General features: G+C 37.1%; 1 protein-coding gene across 4 annotated transcripts; it reads left to right on the forward strand.

Moving 5' to 3' along the window:
• Positions 1 to 580: 580 nt before the first annotated feature.
• Positions 581 to 24,148, forward strand: SLC35B3 (solute carrier family 35 member B3). Of its 4 annotated transcripts, none has more exons than XM_053977213.1 (10): positions 581 to 629; positions 4,024 to 4,302; positions 5,543 to 5,664; positions 7,526 to 7,680; positions 9,101 to 9,208; positions 11,346 to 11,443; positions 13,811 to 13,903; positions 14,305 to 14,416; positions 17,323 to 17,392; positions 18,455 to 19,098. In XM_053977213.1, exons 2-10 carry the CDS (start codon positions 4,102 to 4,104, stop codon positions 18,603 to 18,605), a joined length of 1,110 nt encoding a protein of 369 aa, XP_053833188.1. In that variant the 5' UTR covers positions 581 to 629; positions 4,024 to 4,101; the 3' UTR covers positions 18,606 to 19,098. The 4 variants fall into 4 exon arrangements, with proteins under 4 accessions (XP_053833188.1, XP_053833158.1, XP_053833179.1 ...); XM_053977183.1 differs by lacking the exon at positions 581 to 629 and adding an exon at positions 693 to 761; XM_053977204.1 differs by lacking the exons at positions 581 to 629; positions 17,323 to 17,392; positions 18,455 to 19,098 and adding exons at positions 693 to 761; positions 23,596 to 24,148.
• Positions 24,149 to 24,372: the final 224 nt, after the last annotated feature.

The raw sequence follows: 24,372 nt of genomic DNA on the forward strand, positions 1-24,372 counted from the left end.
TTTTCAGTGGTGCCTGGAGAGAGGACGAGGAGCAATGGCCATAAACTGAAACAGAAGTTCCACCTCAACACGAGGAAGAACTTCTTTACATTGAGGACAGCAGAGCACTGGAACAGGCTGCCCAGGGAGGTTGCGGAGTCTCCCTCTCTGGAGACATTCCAAACCCTCCTGGACGTGTTCCTGTGTCACCTGCTCTAGGTCACCCTGCCCAAGGGGGTTGGACTAGATCTCCAGAGGTCCCTTCCAACCCTAACGATTCTGTGATCTACCCGGTCTCCCCCAGAGACACGTGGGGAAGCCCCTCAGCAGCCGCCTCCGGGAGCTGGAGCCGGGAATGCTGACTCGGGCCCCGGCCCGGCCCGGCCCCTCAGGCGCGGTGGGCGGTCCCTAAGCGCGTGAGCTGGAGGGCGCTGTCCCCGCCCGCCTCAGGCCGGGTAGCGGAGCGCCGAGCGAGCGAGCGAGCGGCGCTGTGCCGATTCGCTCGCTGCTCGCGCCAATCCCCGGCGCCTGCCGGCCGCCACTTCCGGCGGCGCGAGCGCGCGGGAGGCAGCGGTCCCGGCGGGCGGGCGGGACGCGCTGGCGGGGGCGGCCGGCCGGAGCCGCCGTGCCCCTCCTCGCCCGCCGGACAGGTACGGGGGCGGGGCCGCTCCCCACTCCTTTCCTCCCTCCCTCCCTCCTTCTGGGACGGGGAGCGAGCGGGAAGGAGGCGGGGTCGCTTCCTGCGAAGCGTCGCCCGGCATCAGGGGGCCATGGACGCGGCGGTGAGGAGCGCCGGGGGCAGGATGTGGAGCGGGAGGAGGCTGACACGGAGTGTCCGGAGGGTTTCGGCCGCCCGAGGAGGCGGCGTGCCGCGGGTTCCTTTCCCGGGGGAAGGGCGGGGAATGGCGGCCTGTGGCGGCTGGAAAGCCTGTGGCAGCCCTGCCCGGGACAGCTGCCAGGCGCTCGGGAAGGGACACGCCTGGCGCGGGCGAGTGGGCAAGAGGGAAGCCTCGGGGATCATGCTGGACCCTATCCCCTTCCCTCTTTTGCCTCCGGAGCAGGACGCAGGTAGCGTCAGGCAAAGTATCTGCTCAGGTTTCCCGCAGGTGGACTTTGGCTTCCCTGTCACCTGGCGCATCCCTGTTGTGGTGGCAGGTGCTGTCCTGCCACCAAGCATTTCTGGCATAGTCTTGGGAGCGTCATGGAGCTTGCCTTGTGTGTCTCAGGCGAGCAGTTTTTCTGAGCGGACTAAGGCGCTGCTTTCTTCCAAAATGATGGGCTTAACAGATGTTCTTCAGTGTTAAAACACCTTGGCCACCCAAGGCCCGAGCTCCTTCCTGATGTTTTTTCCATGCTTAGTACAAGTAATTAACTTTTTGGAGACAAAAGAAATTTTGCTTTTCTACTCACTTGTTCATTTGTTTCTCCTTTATATAATAATCATTATTTTGTGTGCTAAGTTAAAGTACTCATCTGCAAGGGACTTTTTTTTTTAAAGGGGAAGAAACAGGGAGTCATTGATCTAAAGAACCTGTTGTTTACACTTTTACACACAGGAGGAGAAAGAAAAGAGGGAAATTGGTATTTTACACAAGTCAGGACAGCTCTTAACTCCTCATAAGACAGATTTTTGCTGTATGTTTGTTCAAGACATGAATTAGGTGCTTGAGGAATTTTGATGAGAGGAGCAGGAATAACAGTTTTCATACTTAGCAGTTTGAGAAGTCGTTGTGAATTTCAGAAGAGTTCTGTCACTGTTGCTAATGAAATTACTGGGTGGAGACTGTTTCAAATGCATACATACATTTACAGTTTCTTCAGCTGTTACATAATTTTCTTTGAAGGATGTAGAGAAAAACAATTGCCATGTATCAGTTTTATGGATAGTTGTGGGTGTGTCTGGAGTGATCAGCATTTCTTACCACTTTCATGACAGACTCAGTAATCTGCAAAATTTAAGTGGTGAGACTGTAAAATCTGATGGTGTTCCTGAGGAAATATTTTTAATATAAATAGTTCAAAATCAAAGATTATGTTAATTGTGTGGTTTAATGCTGGTAGGCAGCTCAGCATTGCACAGCCACTTGCTTACTTTCCTCACTACCCCCAGAGGGATGGGGTGAGAGGAAAGGAAGAGTAAAAAAAGAAAAAATTACGGGGTGAGAGGAAAGGATGAATAAAACAAAACATTGTGGATTGAGATAAATATTTTTTTAAGGAGTGGAGAAAAAAAGAGAAAGCAAACCAAAACAGGTGATGTAATAATCACTCCACCAACAGGTGGATCATTGTCCAGCCAGTTCCTGAGCAAAAGCTGGCTAATCAGATAATTTGGAAAGCATAAATTTGTTCGTGATCACTTCATACCCACTTGTTCGCATTCTTCTGTCCTTCAAATTAATACTGTTTTTCTCCTTAGTGGTAGTCCATACTTGTATTGAAAGCAGATCTATTTCCTTTTCATTGGGGTTTTGTTAGGCTACACAAGTTATGCTTTCATCTTATTTCAGTTCCTGAAATGGGCAACCTGTTCCTCCATCCTGATAACCCTTGTTTGCCATTGTTCTTTCAGTCTTTCTCTGAGGGTGATCAGAACTCTATTATATTGTATGTGAAGGCTCACTCATGCCTCCTTGTCTGACATTAGTGCTTTTCTCGTTTTACTAAAATTAGTCTAAAACATTTTTTTCTTTTGTTTTACGGTCACTTCATGTTGGGATTAGCTAAAAATCCGCAGGGGTAAACTTTCTACCTCTCACTTCTGATCTTGAGGTGAAGAGCTATGAATTTAAGCACACATAATTATTATGATCCCTAAACATCTGTTATACTCCTCAAGATGTTCTTCTAGAACTCTAGTGTAAGTCTTGTTCCAACTTGATAGCAGCTCATATGAAAAAGAAAACATAAGCACATTGCAAGCTTCATACTAACACTTAGTTTTTCAACTAACCTTAAAATTTATAGTATCATATAATATATTGTATTTACCAGTGTTTTTGCAGACTACATTTATTGCATTATCCAGTATTAATATACTGGGACATTTTCAATTTAAAAACAATGGGGAAAGCATTTTTTATTCATGTGTGATGAGGAGAATTATTCTTAAGCTGGGAAAAACAAATCACTAAACAGCTGGGACAAACAAAAATCTTGGGACAGTTGGCTGACCAGTGTGTTTTATATTTAAAAAAACCCATCAAATATCAGGTTTGCTGTCTGCTGAGCTGGAGAACAGAATTATTTTCATCTCAGTCTACTAAGCTGCTACATTCCTTCTCTAGGCTTCAGTCATCCAGTTTTGTTTTCTGTTACATGTGGAAATAACTTCATGTGATAAATGCTAAAGCAATTGCCGTATCATAGACCTCATGAGATAAGCAGTCTGATTTTTGAGACTGGCATCTCAATCTGCTTATTCCAATATCCATGTTCTTTTCTGAAAAACTGTGCAAGAAATAGTGAATATACGTGAGGATGAGGGGATAACTTCTTCAGCTTCCATGGTTGTAACTGGTCATAGGTTCAAATCTGTAGGTTTTAGCAAATCTGTAGTTTTTAGCTTCCCATGTTGTGAGCTAGTCTGGTGTATTTTGCTGAGAAGATGAAGGAAGGTAAGCAGAACCACAGTGCTTCTATACAGTTCTTTCACTGTGAGTTGGTCACAGAGATCATTTCTCTCCCAGGCAGTCACTCCCGTGAGTACATGATAGCACCAGTTAGAGCTGTTGAGAAACTCAAGCTGGTTTTCTGTTGCTGGTGTTTTGGGATTGATTGGTTAGTTTGTTTGCTATGTTGAGTGTAGGAATGAAGCAAAACTACTTTCATAAAGTGCTGATGGCCTCTGGTGTTAACTTTGGTGTTAACAAAGCTAACTTGTGTTAACCTTGGACATCAGAAAAGACAAGTAAAATTTGTGAATAAAAACAATTCAACAAAACTCCAAAACCTTTATTTTTTCCCTATAAATGTCACATTCATTTACTGTTGTTGCTGGAAGGCTGTATGTTATGTCCCATCTGACTTTAGCATTTCTTTCAGCTTTCAGACAGAAAACACACAGAAGGAGAAAAGCAGGCAGAAGACAGCAATAGCCCCGAATGCAGCAAACCAGGAACCATGGATCTGAAATTCACTTCATCGAGAAAATACATTTCCATCAGTGTACCTTCCAAATCTCAAGCTATGTCTCCCCATATCAAATCAGTAGATGATGTTGTAGTTCTTGGCATGAATCTCAGCAAATTTAGCAAACCTGCTCAATTTTTCATCTGTGTTTCTGGAGTTTTTATGTTTTATCTAATCTATGGATATTTACAGGTAAATATTATGAACTTAAGTCTTAGGCCAATTCCTCCTACCCCTTGTCTTTTTCAATAGCATAATAATATAGTGTGTGTTTTAATATGTATAGATGTTTAAACTAGATATTTATTGCAAATATCAGTATTCAAGGGCAGCAAGTAATATATAATCTATGTTGCCATTATGGTTCGTGTGCCTGTAAAGTTCAGATCACTTGGATTTTCATAACTTGATCTTTTACTTCTGTGTGCAAGATACACCAAAGTCTTCATTGATGCTGAAACCTTTAAATCTCCCTAAGTTCCATAAGTACTGTACAGTTACAGTCGTCTTATTTTTCTCTCTGCTCTCAGGACAGAGTTGAAACATGTACTATGGTAATTTGTTAAACAGACCATAATGTTTATGCCATTTTAGTTATACATTTATCATTCTGCTAATCTTTTCTCTCTTATCTTGAGCAGCTACATTTCTGTTCCCTTTTTAAAATTATTTTTAGATTCATTGAGTATTCTCAATAAAGCAGTGATTAAAAAACTTGATCATCAAAAATCATGTTTCTAATCTAGTTTTCAAAAGCACCTGAGAAGTTTGTTAACATCAAGTAACTTCAAAAGAGTTAGGAGAACATGATCAGTAATTAAAAGCAGAATCTCAAAAAGGCAGATATTAGGTAGCCTTTTGTTTCTATAACTGATACACCTACATAAGTCTTTATGCAGTGTATGTATTTGTCCATAACAAATTGCTCTGGTTTGAAATATTCCAACAGTGTGCTATTTAATGTCGTCACTCAAAATATTAGGTGTGCATTCCTAAGAGTTGAAAATTATCAGTAAGCATGTTTGTTAGAGAAAATTTGTGTTGAATTTATCGTGAGATATTTATAAAATCTGAATAAAAATGGTCTACTGAAGTAAATGAATGGAAGAGCAGCAAAAAGGCAGGCAAGAAGCCATATGTAATATGAGATAATTACTAATGCATCAAATATATTCCCCTAATGAATTGATCCATTAATTTTAGTGTATTTACAACAGCAGTAAATTTTCTTCTTTCATTTGCGGAAACCAAAATTGTCTTTTCTTTTTCAATATTTTTGCAAGTTACATATGGCAGATAAATATAGTTAATAACCAGCAACTGCAAAGGCTAGATTTGCATGTACATGAAGGAAAAAGGTCTGTTGAATTTTTTTTGTCCATTTAATATTTTGGTGTATGTACATGACTTTGGTGGGTTTTTGTTTTTATAGGAATTGATATTTTCAGTGGAAGGTTTTAAACCTTTTGGTTGGTACCTCACTTTAGTGCAATTTGGATTTTATTCCATTTTTGGACTAATAGAATTGCAGTTGATTCAGGACAAAAGAAGAAGGTATGTGTTTTTCCAAGCATTTTACCCACTGTCCATGAAATTAGAAGTATTTGATACTTACCGTAAATTTAACTTCTGTTTTTTGAATGTGAGTACTGTGAGGCATTGCTAGCAATTCTGTAAATAAAAGGAAGTGAATTTGCTGGATGATTATATTTTAAGGGAATATTTTAGAAGCACCCACTTGGATTTTGGACCTGTAAGTAGTTCTGTTGACTTTGCTGTCACTGTCCTGCTTACAGAACATATTGTATCCTTAAGGTGGCTCATAGAGACTGACTCACATATGTGTTGCTTGGGATTATCACATCTAGAATAGAGCCAATGCACTTCACAGCACTTGAAGCCATCTGTCAGTGAATATGTTTTTCTCAAATATTGGCACCTCCTCAACCAAGAGTTCCTCTAACTTGCTGTGCATCTTGGAGAATGTCAGAGGTCTGGTCTCTGCTTACTCTGTGTAGCTGAGTGGGTTTGCTTCAAAGGATGTGCTGAAGTGTTGTGGTTGTCATTTAAGACACCACTCATAACACTGCCACAAAACTGTTCTGTATTTTCACTGCAGTTGACCAAAGGAGATTTTTGTCTTGCATCCCATGGAAATGGGATATTTTCTGACTCAGTGTAGCCATTCTGCAGCCTCCTACCCATCTATAGTCTCTGCAAAGTTTATTGAGGCACTCTGGAAACTTGAATATAGGCTGTCATGGTGTACATGAATTTTAAAGTTGCCTTATATTCTAGTTGAACATACGTAGTTTTCTTTACCTGCAGTCAGCCTTGGATGATTTTGCATATACCGGTTTTAGATTATAAAATTCTTTTTTAGCCAAACAACATAATTGTGATAAATTATTCCTTTTATTTTAAACACTGACAGCTTATATTTCAAGTTATCTGACTTCTTGAGATGAATCAGATAATATTGCACAGTTACCTTTTGGGTTACTTGTATTTATAGGGTTTTATTACCAGTTGCTTACAGAGCATTACCCTTCAAGTAAGTTGTGTTGGAAATGTAGATCTGAAATGCATTTTACATTTTATTTTCTATAACCTAGGCATCTTCTTGTAGACATGCAGTAATCTATATTTCTTAAATTTAAAATTTTTCTTGCATGCCTCAGAGTATGTGTACATCACATAATGAGTTACAGATAAGACAGGATTGCAGCAAGACAGCTCCTTATGTTCTTAGTGTGCTTCTGAGTATGCATGAAAAATAGCTGAACATATGCACAGCAATAACTAAAAAAATGGCAAAGTGAGCACAAAAGTAACTATTGGATCATCTGTTGTCAGGTGATAATTTCATCAGGTTGTGAACAAAACATCTGAAAGTGTTCAACAAGCCTCTCTGTTCATGGTGTATGACTCACTGCTCTCTTAGTTTCGTTGAGTTTCATTAAAAAATGGTACCTTTTTCAACTTTCTTCATTTAAAAAATGTCAAGGTTCACGTGAAAACTTCACCAAAGAAGTTGTCACACTGACCTGTGACAGAACTAAGATCTAGGTTATCTCAGTATACCAATCTTCTGCATTTTCTTTGACCTGAAACCATTGTCTTGATTCTTGTTTAAGTAACATACCTTCTCAGAAGGAGGTTAAAGAACTACTTCTTGAATATTCATGAGCAATGACGTTTTTATTGTCTTGCATTTGTGCTTTTTATTTACAGTAATTGAAAGAAATGAAATATGAAATCAGATATTTTTGTGCATTTTTAAGTTTTTATGAAGTGAAATTCAGTGAGAAAGATGATGTTGTATTACAACAGTATTTCTTTACCTGAATTTTTCAAGCTAAATCTCCTCTAGGTGAGTCTGTAATGCCAAGATTTGTCTGTTTATGTTTTGTAGAATTCCTGGCAAAACCTACATGATAATAGCATTTTTGACAGTGGGAACTATGGGTTTGTCAAATACCTCTTTAGGATATCTGAATTACCCTACTCAAGTCATCTTCAAGTGCTGTAAGCTGATTCCAGTTATGATAGGTGGAGTTTTTATACAAGGTAAGTGTTAGTCTTGCTATTAGATGATTTTTTAAAATTGTTTCTTTGGGAGGCAGTCATAGATGGAATCCTGTACTTTTTGTAATTTCACTGGTAGAATTTTTCCCGTAGGAGGAAAAATGAGAATGTCTGAAGCATCTTCTGAGAAAATATAATAAGATCAACAGAAAATATGGGGAAAAACATTATACAGGTCACTTGCAAAACTTCATTTTTACAAAGCTTTCCTAATTTTTAAGAAGTGTAAGTTTATTTTCTAAACTAAATCACTTCATAAATGAAACAATTTCAATATTGAAATGGAAAACTTGAAATGGAAAAAAAAATCCAACCATGAGTTGTGAAGAAAATCTCTACTCTTGTTTGAAAAGATTAATTCCTAAATTTTGATTAAATGTTTAATCAGAAATGCACCTGAATTTGCATGGAGAAAAACAGAAAAAGGTTGTGGTTATGTGAATAAGTATACTTCAGTGATTCTGGATTTAGAAGGGTTAAGCATATTATAAAAGTTTGTGTTCAATATACAAAAATTTAATCAGTAAAGCTCCATATGGACAAGTATTACGGAAAAAATCTAGAATGCTGTATTTCTGTTTCTGTAGGTAATTCTGGCCTTCTGGTTGAAAAACAGCTGAATTTTTAGAGGATATTTCAACTTTACGTGGTACATGCCTACACAGTATTTACCTTTTATTAGGAGTAATTTTTTATCATTTTAATGCAAAGTGACTTATTTCCCTAAAGCTTTGTGAAACTTTTTGTGTTGTAGCAGTTTGCAGTCTCAGAAGCTATTTTTTAAAATTTTTTTTTAAATATTATTGTTTAAAAAATTCAGTTCAACACAGTTCCCTTGGAAGCTTATGTTTAAAGTTCAGCTTCTGAGCAAAGAATACATTTTTTTAAACAAGATATACTAACCCCTGCTTTTTCATGTCCTTACTTTCTTTTTCCATTCCCCTCCACAAACTCTCTCCCCCAAACTGTAAGACAGTGTAGGGTTCTCAGAATACCAAAGTTGTCTGTTAGTGTTTGGTATTGACTTCTTTCTGATCAGTAAAGGCAGCCGACATGTCTTGTTTGAGGGAAAAGTATTAAGAAACATCTGAGCTGTCCTGAAGTTGCTAAGGGAATGCTTTGTCAGGGAGGATGTGCTTTGTGTCAGTGCTGTAACTGTGAACTCAAACCAAAGCTGATCACAAGAATCAGGTACTTCCCATTAGGATCCTCCTCACCTGTGGTAGGAATTTCTTCTGTAGAAGAAACTAAGTCTGGTTGTAAAAGGCCAGAGTATTGAGTCTTCTGTTTAAGTAGAAGAATGACATTGGAGCAATGTTTCCTTTGTCTTCTAGTCTGTTAAACAGGATAAACAAAATTTTGAGTGTGCTAATAGTCCATTCTTGCTGTTTGTATTTTGTAGGAAAACGTTACAATATTGTAGACGTGTCTGCTGCCCTATGTATGAGCCTTGGTTTAATATGGTTTACTTTAGCTGACAGCACAGTTGCACCAAACTTCAACTTGACAGGTAAAGACATATTATATTTTAGAGTTTAAGAAAATGCTTGGGTTTTCCTACAATAAGCATTCCATAGAAGTTCTGAGTTCTTGTTTGAATCTTTGTCTGATTCTTGTTTATCAGACAAAGTTCTTGTTTGATACCTGAGTGCCTTCAGGTATCCTGCTGAAAATGCAAGTTTCATTGTAGCTTTGCTCTAGCTGAGCTCTGTCTGTGGCAGAAGAGACCTTTATTCAAAGTGTAAATTCTTAGGTTCCTAAAATTTCCAGAAACTGCACCTTCTTGGTTGAAATGTCTCATGTGTTCTCAAGAAAGACTTATCCACAGTACATATATATTGAAATAAATATGATAAAATCCAGTCAGAAAATTTTAAAACTTAAAAACTTAGTTGTCTTCTCTAATTAAATTTTTAAGTATTTTTCTATTTCAGAACAATTTACTTTATATTAATGGATGATCACAGTCAGATTTGCTGTAGTTTTTAGGTGGAGTTCTCACATTTTAACCTTTTAATGCTATCTAAAATCAGAAGCAAAGCAAGGATTTTAACCTGCTTGGAATTAAAAACTTAGTTGAATTTCTTTGTCAAATGACAAATGGTAACTGAATTCCAGAGTTCATTTCAATGATTTGTGTAGAACTGTTTCCATGCAGATTTCTTTCAGAACTAATTTGGATCCATGTTTTCCAATTGTTTTTACTCACGCTTTACATCCAGTAAAACACTGCTGGTCTTATCCATGGCTTTGCTGCTGCTGCTTCTGCTCAGCACTGCTACAATGAATGAAACAATTCTCCTCACAATCCAAACTGTGTAATGGGCGTAAGATTAATATTTTTCTTGTCCTCACATTTCTCCTCTCCATGTGCACTGGTGCTTCAGGTTCCAGGTAACCATTTCATCTCAGTCTACTGCTGAACCATGCATTTGTCCAGTGGTGTGCCTAGCCCATTAAGCACGGCTGGAACATGAATCATGATGGAGATTGCCCATGGAGACTTGCATCCATCACTTTATAGAGTGAAATTGCTGAGCTGGAGCTGATACTGTATCTTTGGACCAGAGCTGAATCCATGCAGATGAGATACCTATATTTTTAGCATTACCAATATTATTCATATTATCATGTCTTTTCCATTGAGTTATACCTTTTCCACTGCCTGATAATCTTGAATGATGAAGAGACCTGGAAAGTCTAGCCTTGGAAAGGAAATGGTTCCCAAACTGAAAACACTGGTTTAAAGTTCTTGCCAAGAAAATACCACCTTAAACTTCATGGGCCTTAAAAATGTTAAGGCCCATGTTACCTCTGACTGTAAGAATGTAGGATTAAGAAAATAAAACAAGGCTTGTTTCTAGTCTTCTAGTTTCTTCCTTGCATAATCTTTTAAGGAACCAAGCACTAGAGCAGGTTTTGATTTGCATTTTGATGATTAGTATCTTCTGTAATGTTGTATACTTAAGAAAAGTGGTATTTCAACCTGTGTTCATCATTAAATACAACAATCATGAAAGTTTGTACGTTGGGAAATGAACTGTGACTGCCATGATTAGAGTTATCAGTTTTTTGTTATTGGAAAGCTGATTACAGTAGTGACTGTGTAGTGACTTTGTTGTGAGTATAAATGGTAAGCTAAAACCGTGGAGTTTGTACCTGGGTTTTTTTTAAACAATGTTTAAAAACAGTGTTTAAACAATGTTTCAGTAATTGAAGATTTCTACTGTCAGTCCTCTTGCATTTGTTTTTACCTTTACATCTAACATTTCTATTTGCCTTTGTCAGGAAAAAAAATAATGTGGGATTAACTACTCAAAAAGAGTATTTTCTCTGGTTATTTATCTTCATTAACTGATTGCAACTGATACTCTGTTGCTCTTGCTGCTACAAAAGCTACAGCTGGCTTCTTTATAGCAATGTCTGGATATTCCCATCAAACTTAGAGTCACACAGTGCTCTTGGGTTAATTGGTGGAGGGAGAGTGGAGGTAGGCACTTCTTTGTACTGATGTCATGAAATATTTTTGCTGATGTTTAGAATACGTTGTAGGGGAGAGGTGGTTATTATTTTTCTATTCCTTGGACTTTTTGCCACCATTTTGCTGGTGAATATTCTGAAGATGCTTTGTTTGTTTGTTTTAATAGGTGTGGTCCTAATATCCCTTGCCCTCTGTGCAGATGCAGTTATAGGAAATGTACAGGAAAAAGCTATGAAGTTGCACAATGGTTCTAATTCAGAAATGGTAAATACCACATTTGCAATTTTAAAGGAACATGTTTTATCGTAGACAAGGCCTCATTGACAAAGCATGGACTTAATGTGCTTTTCTCTTGTTTATGGAAGGAAAAGCTCTTGGTGTACTGTTCTTGGGGTTTTCTGTTTGTCTGAGGACTTCTCCTGATTTTTCTTTTTCATTTTTAACCTTTCAAGGGTGCTGCTTTCTATGTGCAACTTCAAATGTATATTGTAACTACAGAAACACTCATTTCTATCAACAATTCCTTTGTCTACCCTGCAGGTCTGAGATCAATGTAATGTTTTTTGTATGATCATGTGCTTAATCTCTGAAAAATACACCCTGCTCTTCTGATGTAGTTGAGCATGTGCTGCATAGAACATGTTGCTTTACTTTACTTGTTATTCTTTATATTCTCGAGTGTGCTAGCACTTGGGAGGCAGGTTTTTTTTAATCTTTTGAAATCTGTAAAACTCTGGGTGAATATTTTTGTTCCTGATTCAGTGAAATACAATTGTGAAAATCTCTTGCTCAGTTTTTTTAATATACTTACTTGGAATGCGGATTATCTATTCATATGGTCTGAGGTTATTTTTCTTTTTAGACAAAACTTGTTTGAATTTGGCATATTTTCTCTGAAGTTGAGTAAATAAGTAAATCTTTCACTATTAAGGGCATGATATGAATATGCCACAGGTAAAAAGTTACTGAAATTTGTTTTCTATAGTTGGCATGGTCTGTAGCTGTTTTCTTGTCCACTTTGCATTTGACAGTTGTTGCTGCCTTACCTACAAAACTCCTGCTGTGTCCAGGACTTTGCTTTTTATTCTGCATTAGTCTGACAAATGTTGGTCTTCATACTACTCATGCTACTTGTAGAGAATGAGTGTAATGATTTAGGATATAAAGGTTTTGTTCGTGGTTTAGACATTCCACTTGAGGATTTTGTTCAGAGAAATTTGGTGCAGAAGCAGAATTTTGGAAATCATTTTCTATACTTGAGACTGTGGGTAAAAATTCAATTGGAATTGGTGATCATGTTTAATGGACAGTGATCTAGGAAATAAAATTGAACAATAAAGGAACCTGTCATCCACAGGGTCTCTCTTACTCTTTCAAATTTGGAAATTTCCCTGGATTTAAGCAATTGTGAAAATATAAAAGATGCTTTGTGGCTGAAATAGTAACCAGTGTTCTGGAATGTTTTACCTGATTTTTGCCTTATGTGTCATTTTATGGAAGTGACATCTATTACACTGCCTAACAAGGAAATAGCAATGTGGTGCTTATTCCTGGCTGTGAAAAGTGAAGCCTTTGGGTACTTAGGGAGACAAGCTGGATGCAGAGGCATGTGAAGAACTAGGGACTGACTTCTGTTTGTATAAACAGTGTAAGTAAAAGTTCTGAGGATCAGGTCATTAGTTTTTAGGTGTTTGAAAGCAGGTCTCCTCTTTAAACATGTATGCATCCTTCTTTATTATAGAGCAGTGATAAGAGGTCTGTTGTCTCATGGAATTGCTAACAATTTTTAATAGTTTTTTCTCAATAACTAAGATATAACAACACACTGAGTTTTGAAAGCGTAGTAGATCAGCTCATTCTAGCCAGTATTGTGTGGAGTAGTTCTGTTGACAAGAAAAGCCTACTAAATGTTGCCCAAACAGCTGAATGCCGATGGATGGATGGACAGTTTCAGTTTCTACCTCTGTTGGCTCAGTGTGGGAAAGGATAGATGAAGATTGTTTTGTTGCTCAGTGCACCTATGAATTGAGTAAGATTGCAGACAAAATAAAGAGCTTACCTGTTTCTTGAGTGTTCTGAGCACTCAACTAGGCCAAAACTGGTCATATTTGGAAATCCTGCATGTTATAACCACGATGCATGTGTGCCATGCATGTGAACTGAAGTGACACAGATGAAACTTAACGTGACACTTCTGGTGATTCTGTGCTACCCTTTGTACATTTATTGTAATGCGGGTGTTTACTGTGTTGGATAAGTAGCAGAAAATGAAATATGTGTAATGTGTTCTCCAGACTATTAAATTGCATAGTTGTGGGGAGTTTTATTTAGGCTGTAAAATCCTGAACCTGAAGGATTTAACACAGTTGACACTGACCTCAGGATATAATTAACTGTCTAGCTTTCCAAACTTTTTATGTTATTGTGGGTAGGAAGAATGTGTCTAACACTTAATGTTGACTTTTCACTGTACATCAACTATTATATAAATACTAGTAAAAATATCATCAAACCCTTCAAATTCAGCTCTGAGTTGCTAAGCATATTAATAGGGCCAAGCATCTGAAAGCATTTGATTTTGTCCTTTTGTATAGTATCACCTAGTAATTATTTTCTCTTACACTATTCTAGGTTTTGTATTCCTATTCAATAGGTTTTGTGTATATTTTATTTGGATTAACATGCACTAGTGGATTAAGCCCTGCAGTAACATTTTGCTCAAAGGTAGGTGTAAAGATTTCCCTTTTTCTATGAAGAACCTCATTGGAAAACCTTGCTCTGTATGATTCAGAAAATCTTACTACTTCTCTCTCTAAAGTTCTATTTTCATCATGTAAACAGGTTAACTTATATAATTCATACAATAAGCAAGTTTTTCCAGTTTTTGATGTGTTAGGTAATATTTTGAAAAGCAACTAAATCACAGGACCAGATTTATGAGCTTATAATTTCATTATTATTTTCCATTATTTAACTAAAATTAAATAAGGATTTTTGCATGAATGCATTGTTGAACAGCTTATTATTGCTCAAGCAGTTGATTAAAGTCTGTAGTTTTATGTCATTTTGCAACACCTCAGGGTTTGTTTTACATTTTCCTAACCGGCTTTTTTTTATTGTTGCAGCATCCAGTTCAGACTTATGGTTATGCATTCCTTTTCTCCCTGACTGGGTATTTTGGCATATCCTTTGTTCTAGCTTTGATTAAAATCTTTGGTGCCCTTCTCGCTGTAACAGGTATGAACAAATGATATTTTTACTGCCTTTGTATAAAAACAAAGTAATCCTATTCTATTATTTAGGACAGAGCTTTTGAGAATTGTTCTTACTCTGGGTTTTTTTCTGTTCTTTGTGCTGACTGATTTGTGTAGCATGGATCTTCACATGGTAGAATGTGTTTGAGATCTTCCTGATTCTTTTTGTGCCACAGTTTCAACCGTGAAGAGCCTGTTAAGTAAACTTGTGCATATAGTCCATGCTGTTTTAGTGCAGAAGCAAACACTTCTAAATGGAGGAGTTGAAATTTAATCACAGAATCATTTGGGTTGGAAGAAACTTCAGATCATGTAGTTCCAACTCCCCTGCTGTGGACAGGGACACCTTCCACTAGGCCAGCTTGCTCAAAAGCCCCATCCAACTTGGGGCTTCCAGGGATAAGGCCGACACAGCTTCTCTGGACAATCTGTGTCTCACCACTCTGACAGTGAAGAGTTGCTTCGAAATACCTAATCTAAAGCAACTTTCCTTCAGTTTAAAGCCATTCCCCCTTGTCCTGTAATAACATGCCCTTGTAAAGAGTCCCTTTACAGCTCTCATGCAGGCCTCCTTTAGGTATTGTGAGGTGCTATAGCGTATCCCCAGAGCCTTCTGGGGAGGCTCTCCAGGTCGAACAATCCCAAGTCTCTTGGCCTGCCTTCACAGGAAAATACAGAAAGGAAAAGATGTGTATCAGTTAAGATGTAAAAGGAAAAGTAAGGATGTTCTAGAAAGGCATAGTAGGCACTGACATTGTTTCTAAGCAAGTGAAACTGCAAACATTAGTCAGAAGGGCCTGATGGGGGGAAGGTGTAGCAAGATGTCATGCATCTACTTTCCTTTCTTCTTCCCTAAAAGACACCCTGGTTTCTGTTAGGTGAAGCTCTACTTCATTCACAGTAGTAGAAGGGAAAATGCATCACTGTTCTCTGACCTGAGGGTTGCGTGCTTTCCTATCAGTTATTTCCTCTGCAGCATAACTGTTTCGTATTTGCTTTTAACCAAGTTCAGTAGCACTCCTGACTGGAAATTGACCCAGGGGAGAGGTTGTTTCACATATTAAAATACCTCTTTAAAAAAAAAGTCTCACTGTACTAAAAAAAAAGTTTTAAAATGCTGTAGTTTTTTTTCCCAATTTTCTTATGCCTGACCTTGACAATTCTACCACTTGAGCCCTTTCTGTCTTGCCTGTAGCAATATGAAAATGTTTATTGTTCCTTGGAAGAACACCACATTCATTACTGTCCCTCCCAGCTCCCCCATCCACCCTCCCCCTTCTTGAGGGGAGTGGGGTGAAAGAGTTTAATGAAAATTGTATTTCTATTAGCAGAATGAGAAATTATCAGACTTAATTGGGAAAAAGAAGAAAAGGCACTTAATTTAGGAGGAAATGGTTACATAAATATTTTAATTAATAACTGATTTGAAAGAACAGAAATAATTGTAATTAGAAAAACTGAAGTAATTTAACCATTTTTTTAAATTATTCATTTGTAAACTGTTTTCTAATTAAAACTCAATTTTCTTTTTCATTCTCCTTTAATTTTTCATGTAATAGAAAATCATTTTATTTGATGTGCATAAATTTCTTAAAATGTAAAAAGAAAATTATTACTAAGAAGTTGAAGTTGGGGCAGATGTAGCAGTAGTGAAGGCTGTTTCTTCTACTATAAAGCACTCTTAAATGAATATTTGTTTGTGGGGTAGAGTTGGGAAGAATGAAACTTGCTTTTCTAGCCAAAGCACTGTGGAAATATTCAGTAGTCACTGGTTCCTTTTGCCACTGTGTTGCAGTAAGACTAATTTGGATGTAGTTACACAAATAGGACTTTCCAGTTTGGTATAGTTAAAGGAACTTCATGGTAAGCAAAATAGTTTCTGATAATAAAAAAGATATATTCTCTAGGTGCAGACCTACTGTTCCCTGTACTGGGATCTTTCTCAAGTGAGAACCCTGTGCCATCATATAGAATAATACTTTCTCAAGCCCTTAGCCTCCATAGCTAAACTTGTGTGTCTGGCTTCATTCTTACTTTGTTTTTAAACGTTTCCTACAACTTTCACTCATTCATTGATTTTCTTTCAGTGATAAACTACCTATGTTTCCTGGTACACAATTTGCTAGTAATGCTTTATCCTTGTTCATTGCAGATAGCACTGAAATTGTTCAAATAATTGTTGGGACTATAGTTAATTTCAGAGCAACCAAAGAGTTTGTCTCCATTTTGGAAACAGGATTGTGTTCTCCACTCTTCTTACTACTTGATTCTTTTTAGTGAACAGATCACATGTAGAAGAATGTCTCTTAGTGGTTTTGAGGGAAACTTCCTAATGCAGTGATTGAATTCAGACATCCTTGGTCTCTTTAGGCTTCTAAGCAAAATCGTAATACCCTGCACTCTTAGAAAAATTTTTAGTAACTTAAAAAAAATGGTGAGAGGATAATCCCATTCCACTCAAAAATATAGCCCACAACACCACAGAGTTGTAATAACATGAGGTGGAAATGGCCAGATATTTGACTTTTGGTCTACATCCAAGCTTAAACAGGTGAGTTAATATCATCAGTTACTTGCATGTTGCTCTCAGAGACTGTGGGCTGATTAACATAAAATTATTAAATAGCAAGTCTTATTCTGGAAATTTCCTTACTACAGGTAGTGTGACTGGAGATGGTACTACTGGCAAAGTGTACTTGTTTCCAAAAATCACGTGGTTCCAGTGCTGTGTTGCGCTGCACTGGTGCATCTGCAGTCTGTGTTTGCACCAAGGGTGTGATCATCATTTTAGTGAGACAATTATTTTATGAGGTTACCTGCTAAGCCTTTGTTATGTTCTTTTGTTGTAACTGAATTCTTAAAGAGGTTAATACTTGTTTTCCTCTGTAGTAACAACAGGAAGAAAAGCAATGTCCATTGTGCTTTCATTTTTGTTCTTTGCAAAGCCATTCACATTACAGTAAGTATTTATAGTTTTTAGTGGTTTACAAAGTATTTTATAAAAAATTACATTCTTCATCATGGATATGTAACTACACTTATTAATCGTATTCGGGGTTTAATGCTTGTCTTTTTATATCTTGTACAAATGTTGGCACTCTATTGTAAATATTGACTGGTTTGTTGATGCTAATTATACTAGAGCAAAGAGTTTACATTTTTCTAAATGTAATGAAGACAACAAAGAAAATTAATCATAATCTCTAGTGCTTATGATACATTATAAATTGTTTGGGTACTTTCTCTGTATTGGAAAATTTGTGTTAAGGAAGGAATTTTCTCCTTTATGGTATTGTTCCTGCTTTTATAAGCTCATATTTGAATTCTTAGCCAGCCCTTTTAAATAACTGTATTATCTTGATATATTAAATTGCCAAATGTTTGAGCTTGGGTTTATTCCCTTTTTTAAATTTTAAGAAAGAGCTTACCTTGAAAAATGCAGCTAAGCTGCTACTTTGATTTTAATTACTTCAGGTTTGAAACAACATAAAATTCTATTTTATTTCTATATACAAATTGATTTAAGAAAAAAGCTTGCATGCAAATCCCAAATGGAATTTACCCCAGCTAAAAATATTGAGGCTTAAAAGAATGGAGAGGTGAAACAAAAATGTGTCTACACTGGGAAGTATGGATATAAGGCACTGAGTGAGAAAACACTTCGGACCAGTAACAGATAGTATAGCTCTCATAACCATAGGAAGGCAAAACATACTAAAACCCATCAGGATCATTTTATTAATGTGAGAAACAACAGATACTGTTTAGTCACTATTTAATTTATAAATAAATGCATTTCAATAAGCTCTCCAGCCAGGACAGGAAAAAAGAAGGGTGGAAAGATAGTAATAATAAAGATTCAGGGAAATTCTATTTCAGAGCCCATTGATTTTTGGGGGATTTTTCTTCCAACTCTTTTCTTCTTAATGTGAGGTTTGTTTAATCCACAAATATTGGTATGTAATTGCTACAGATAAAGTGCTAATGATAACTTTTTTCCTCTCCTCTGCCTCTCCTCTAGGTACGTGTGGTCAGGCTTACTGGTTGTCCTTGGTATTTTTCTTAATGTTTACAGTAAGAATATGGACAAAATCAAACTGCCTTCACTGCTTGGTCTTTGGAAAAAAAGTGTGGAAGAAAGAAAATCAAGGACGTTGTCACAAACTGTATAGACAGTGGTTCATGCCTTGTCTAGACTTTGACTTACTATTTTATTGGAATAGTCTTCAACTGATTCACTTTCCAAAGGGAATGTTATTAAAACCAAAGGAGCTGAAGGCATATTGTCTGCTTGCAGACTGCTATAAATGCACACTTTCTTGAGCCCTTTCTTCAGAGCACTTGAATTCATCACAAATGGTGTTGTAGGCCATTGTCAGATGGTTTTATCAGCAATGAAGGACAGCAGCTCCTGGCAAACTGCTGAGAAGCTGCACTCAAGTGGGACACAGTAGAAGACTAGTTTGGGCATTTTAATAATATTGGCCGTGTGGCTGATGTGAAAATAGTGGTTCTTTGTTAATTGTCTAGGTGGGGTAATTTAAATGTAATACTGTACTAATCACCAACTAATTGACCAAATTGTGAATTTAAAGGTGGAAAGTTTAGAATACAGTATGTTGTCACTCTTCTACATTTTAAATAAAAAAGTTGGGGTTTGTTTAAGCTATTGTTTAGATCATCACAGAACTTGATATTTATTGTAATAATTGAAATTTTTATTGAAATACTAGTGTTACTCTTTTTGAGTATTGCTTGCAAGTCACAAAACTGAGATTGAGTTTTTGCAGTCAACATTCATGCTCTTGCTGTGAGATGGAAACAGTGGGGTAAGAAACTGTTATTTGCTTAATCTGTGGTGAAATACATAATTTTACATGGCCTATGGCCCTCTCTATCATAGCAGTATAAAGAGACATGGAAGTTCTTAAATTTATATCATGAAATCAAAATTCTTCAATTTCAGTATTGGGGTAATGTGATTGGAATATGTATTATGTCAGTCTGTGTGGTCTTCTGATGAAGTTAAGAGGATTAGGGTACAGATTACAGTTCTCTTTCTTCAGTGACAGGAGGAGACAATGTGCTACCAGTCTGTCTTTTTCATCATAAATTTAGGAAGACTAAGTCCATTTATCGCTCTTTCTTTTATAGTCGACTTGCGTTTGAATCACTTGCCATCTCTTTTATTTTATATATTTAACAACAGCACTTTAAAAATACTAATCACCTTACAAATCATTGTTCTTACATGGTCATGGTTTTTTTGTTATTGTGTCCCTTAGATGCATCTTGGTGTGTGTTCTTTCAACTTAGACAAAAATTAATTAGGTAATAAAAATATAGAGCTAGAAAGAACATACTAAGAATTTTAAAGTCTCACAGGATGGCCTTTTCTCAGAAATACTAGTTGATGAAAATATTTGAGATACACAAAATGTTTTTCAGACACTTAGGAAGAATTGCTGTTCAAAGGAGCTTGTAATCAAAGCACAGACACAAAATGTGCCTTAAATTTTTCTTATTAATTTGGTAGCTCGCATCTGCCATGTTAAATATGTTATGGAATAGAGCATGGAATAGCAGCCAGCTGAGCACGATGGCAATACCAAGAGAAGAGCTGTGCTGTCATAACTGCACTCTGCCCAGCACTGACACTTCTCTGGGGTGTCAGCAAAGCCACTCAACACATACAAACCCGCTGTTGCCAAATTGGGAGAATTTATTGCATGGAACAGTTTTGGGTTTTAAATTCCCAGCTGCTGCATGACTGATTGTGTCCTGGATGAGATAGAGAGGTGAGAGTTTGATGAACAGATACCTCTTGAAAGAGACAGATGGCCTGCCATGGCTGTCCATTTTTCATGTTGCAGCCAAAGTTTTATGGTAAGTTATGATAAAGCATTCCAATTTCAAATTTGGTATAAGAGTGCATTTCACCAAGTCAAGGGGATTGATACACTTCTTTCCCTGTAGTACTTATCAACTCTTAACATTCCTTTGCATTCTTTTCACTAAATGGTCTTTCCAGTGAGGTCAAGATAATTTTACAGTCCTCGTTCTGCCATCTGTAAACTCTATCTTTTGCTAAATTTTATTAACCTTCAGGAAAGCTACAATATATGCAGAAAGTCATAGTAAATATAATTCATCTGGCATCTGTTTTATTTAAATAGATGAGAAGTCAATCACTAAGTTTCTGACTAGAATTCAAATGTAGTCTGTATGTTTCTGGAGGGTTAATATAATCCAGTTTTGTCTCTATTGTCTCTCTTTGGAGAGAATAGTAATCACAATAATTCACCTTTTAATTTATTTTCTATTGTATACAGGACAGTTAATGAGCTGTCATTAGGGGAAGTTTTGATTTATTTTTTTAATAATTTTCTTAACTGTAGAAGTGTATGTTTTGTTTTACTGGTATACTTCAAAATTATTTTTATATACAAGTGGATATTGTATGTTTGCTGTTAATAGCATAGATTTAAGAGTTAGCCCTTTATTCTCATATGTGTGAGTCTAGTACTTGCCAATCAACAATATGTATGTTACAGAAAATGCACACACAAGTTAGACTAGTTCATAATTTGCCACACATCATGGTCTGTGCAGTTTCATGCCTTCTTTAAGAAAACCTTAATTTCAGTGAATTGCTGTTTGTGGGGTTGTGGGTTTTTTTTTAATAAGCTTCATAGTGCATGCAAGTTAGAAAACCTTACAAACTTGCAAGTGTTCTTACTACAAAATTTTGGGGTTGAGTCTTCTGTACTGTATATGTACATTAGTTTTGTGTTGTCTATGAAATATGAATAAGGGCTTGTCCACAAAGTAACTGTAAATTATTTATTTTTTGTGTAAGAGCACTTATATTGGGATGTTGGTTAACCCTTCCCAGTGTTGAAGGCTGGTCACAGTAACTATTGCATTTTATACTTATTGTTTCCTGGGCTCTGCAGTAGGCATGGTGAAACTATAGGAAAAAACCAATCAATTCTCTCACCAGAAAATTGTTATCTAAATATAATGTGAATTAGTTGTTTCTTATTCTTGTGCTATACAGCTTTTTCCTCTCTCTAAAAAAAAATCTATGATGTAGGAATTAGTTATAACAGCATTGAAATTCTCAGTAAAATTTAAATCTGACCAGCATCTCCATTGATGTCAGCAATCTACCTCTGTGATACTGGCTTCTGCCTCCTTTGGATATCCTATCCTTTGGATAGCTGAGGGAGCTCTGTTTTCCTAAATCAGCAAATCAGCATGCATTTGCAGTTGCTTTTATATTACATTTTTGCATTTGTCTGGCACACAATGAAGTAATTGACTGTGCCAGTGGATTTCTTCATTATTTTAGTACTTCAGTATCAGCAGAACTGATTATGCAGGTACCTTTGTGGGAATACAAGTGTGGAAGAACTAATGCCCTGCCCTCCAAACCTACAGTGTTTCCTCATCCTGCATTAAACTGTTTTTCTTCATCTTGTTTTACCTCTCCTGTGCTTTGACCATACCAAACATTTTAAGCTAAAGCTTGGGCTTTATATCATTCCTACTTGTCTTCCTTATTCCTTACTTGTCTTTCTTGCTTTTGGATGCGAAATCCTTTTTCAACATTCTCTTTTTATGCCCTGTGGATTGTTTCAGGTTTTTTCCTGCATTTGAGGGCTTACATCACACTGTTGCAGGTTGGTCTCATTACAGATTTTGTTTGATATCATTTATAACCATCTGGGTGATTATTTTAAATCCTTTTTTCTCCATGAAAAAGTCTTTCATACTTTTCATTATTTTTGGAAAGGTCTTGATGAGTGCACATATGAGTTAACTCCTTGACCTCATTCCATCTTCCAAGATCTCTCTTCTCCCTTGCCTGCCAATGAGAACTAGAAGAGGAAATAAATTATTTCAAGGGCTCTTTTTTTTTTTGCTTTAATAAGTGCCTTCCTCACTAACCTGGTGTGTCTTAATTGTTTCTTTTATTTCTGCCTGCCATGCTCCCAGGCACAAACAAGCCCCTCTCTCATGTTTGACTGCTGCTTGTTCAATCATGGAAACTTTTTGAGTTGTTTACTGTTCTGAAAAGAGGTATAAAATTGCATGTATACTCTGGAGGGCAGGAAATAATAAGTAAACTTCACAAGTTAAGGAAGTAATTAAATGGATTAATACTTTTTTTCTGGAGGGATTTTATATATGGTTTAGTTAATAGCTCAGAATTTGTTAGTGGAAAGAGTTTCCTTTTACGTTTTACCTGTTTAAAAGTCTTTACATTAATTTTAATATTTAATATAAAACTCCTGAAGTTTCAGCTTATAGAGATTAATTTCAGTCTTGCCTATGAGGCAGAAAAGCCCTGTCTCCATTTCAGAGATGTAGCATAAATGCTATCTTGCCCAAAGTTGCCTTGGTAAGTCTGATGAGCAAGGAATAGATGTTAATACCCTAAGTCCAATGTGCCCCAAGTCCAGCAGAGCCCATCTGTATTTTAAATGAAATGGTACCAATGTAAAGTCAGTTTTCTTTTACCCCTAGCATTAGAGATGTTAAATTGTTTCTGTTCCTTGTTCTGTACAAGTATTATTTAAAGGGAAAATAAGACAGCCATAAAATAGCTTTTCTGCATTTTATTTGAAGTTTTTTGCATTGCCATTTTTTTGTTGATTTGTTGTTTTCTGTGAGCACTGCTGTGGAAGCAAGCCGGACGCAGCAGCAGTTTTAGGAGAAGCATAATATCCTTCACTTTAAGGTGACTGGTTCACCTTGCTACTAGTCAAAAGCTGCTGCCATGGGAAAACTATGAGGAATTATCATCACATGAGGAATTAAGCATAATGATGTGTTGTGGGGTCTGTATCACTTTGCCATTCGCTTGTAGAGAAGCAAAGACTATTGCAATAAAGAATATACATGCACAAATAGTCAGCTTAGAATACAATGCTGGGTTAACACTTCTCTACACCTGGATTGTACTGTTATGCTGGTTTTTTTTGAGATGTGTTAGTAATGTATTGCTTGTCTCTACTTTTGGTTATTTAGATGTTTTCTTTGTTAGATTTCTCAGTTTTATCCTTCCTCTTCTCTTTTTTCCTTTTTTAATTCTTTTTTCTATTACTTATGTTTTAAGTGTAAAATTTTACTTTGTAATTTTCATTACACCTGTAGTGCCCTGTCCTGTTCTGGGCTCTCCAGCAAAAGAGGGAAATGAGGCTAGATGGGAGAGTCCAGCAAAGTGACAAGAAGGTGATGGACTCTGCCATCTCACCTGTGAGGAAAGGCTGAGAGAGCTGGGATTTTTCATCCTGGAGAAGAGAAGGCTGGGGAGAATTCCATTAATGTGTACAAACACTGAAAGGAGGGCACAAAGATAAGGGAGCCAGGAGTGACAGCACTGGGGCAGTGGGCACACACTGAAACACAGGAGGTTCCCTCTGAATAGAGGAAGTACTTTCTTACTGTGAAGGTGATTGAGCACTGGCATGGATTGTCCAGAGAGGTTGAGAAGTCTCCATCACTGGATATATTTAAAAACTGTCTGGTTATGGTCCTGGACAGCTGGCTGTGGGAGGCTTTGCTTTGAGCAGGGGAGGTTAGACCATATGACCTCCAAAGGCACCTTCCAACCTCAGTCACTCTGTGATCTTCAATCTTACTGTCTTTGTCTATCTTCCACTTTTTCTCCTGTTTACAAATTGTTAATAAATATGCTTAAAACAAATATCTCTGAGTTGGCTACAGTAACTGCTGGAGCTGGCAAAGCCATGCTGAAAAAACCTGATAGTGTGGTTCTGGCTGCACAGGGAGTATTTCAGAGCACAATCCCATGGGGAGACACCTTCTTTTGGTAACTGCTGCTCAGTACAGAACAAGATATGTGACTCTGAGCAAATGTAGACACTTGTAGTTGAAATTGATACTGTCAATACAGAAGGAGTTCGAAGT

Source organism: Vidua macroura, chromosome 1 (assembly GCF_024509145.1).
Source record: "Vidua macroura isolate BioBank_ID:100142 chromosome 1, ASM2450914v1, whole genome shotgun sequence".
NCBI classification, from domain to species: Eukaryota; Metazoa; Chordata; class Aves; order Passeriformes; family Viduidae; genus Vidua; species Vidua macroura.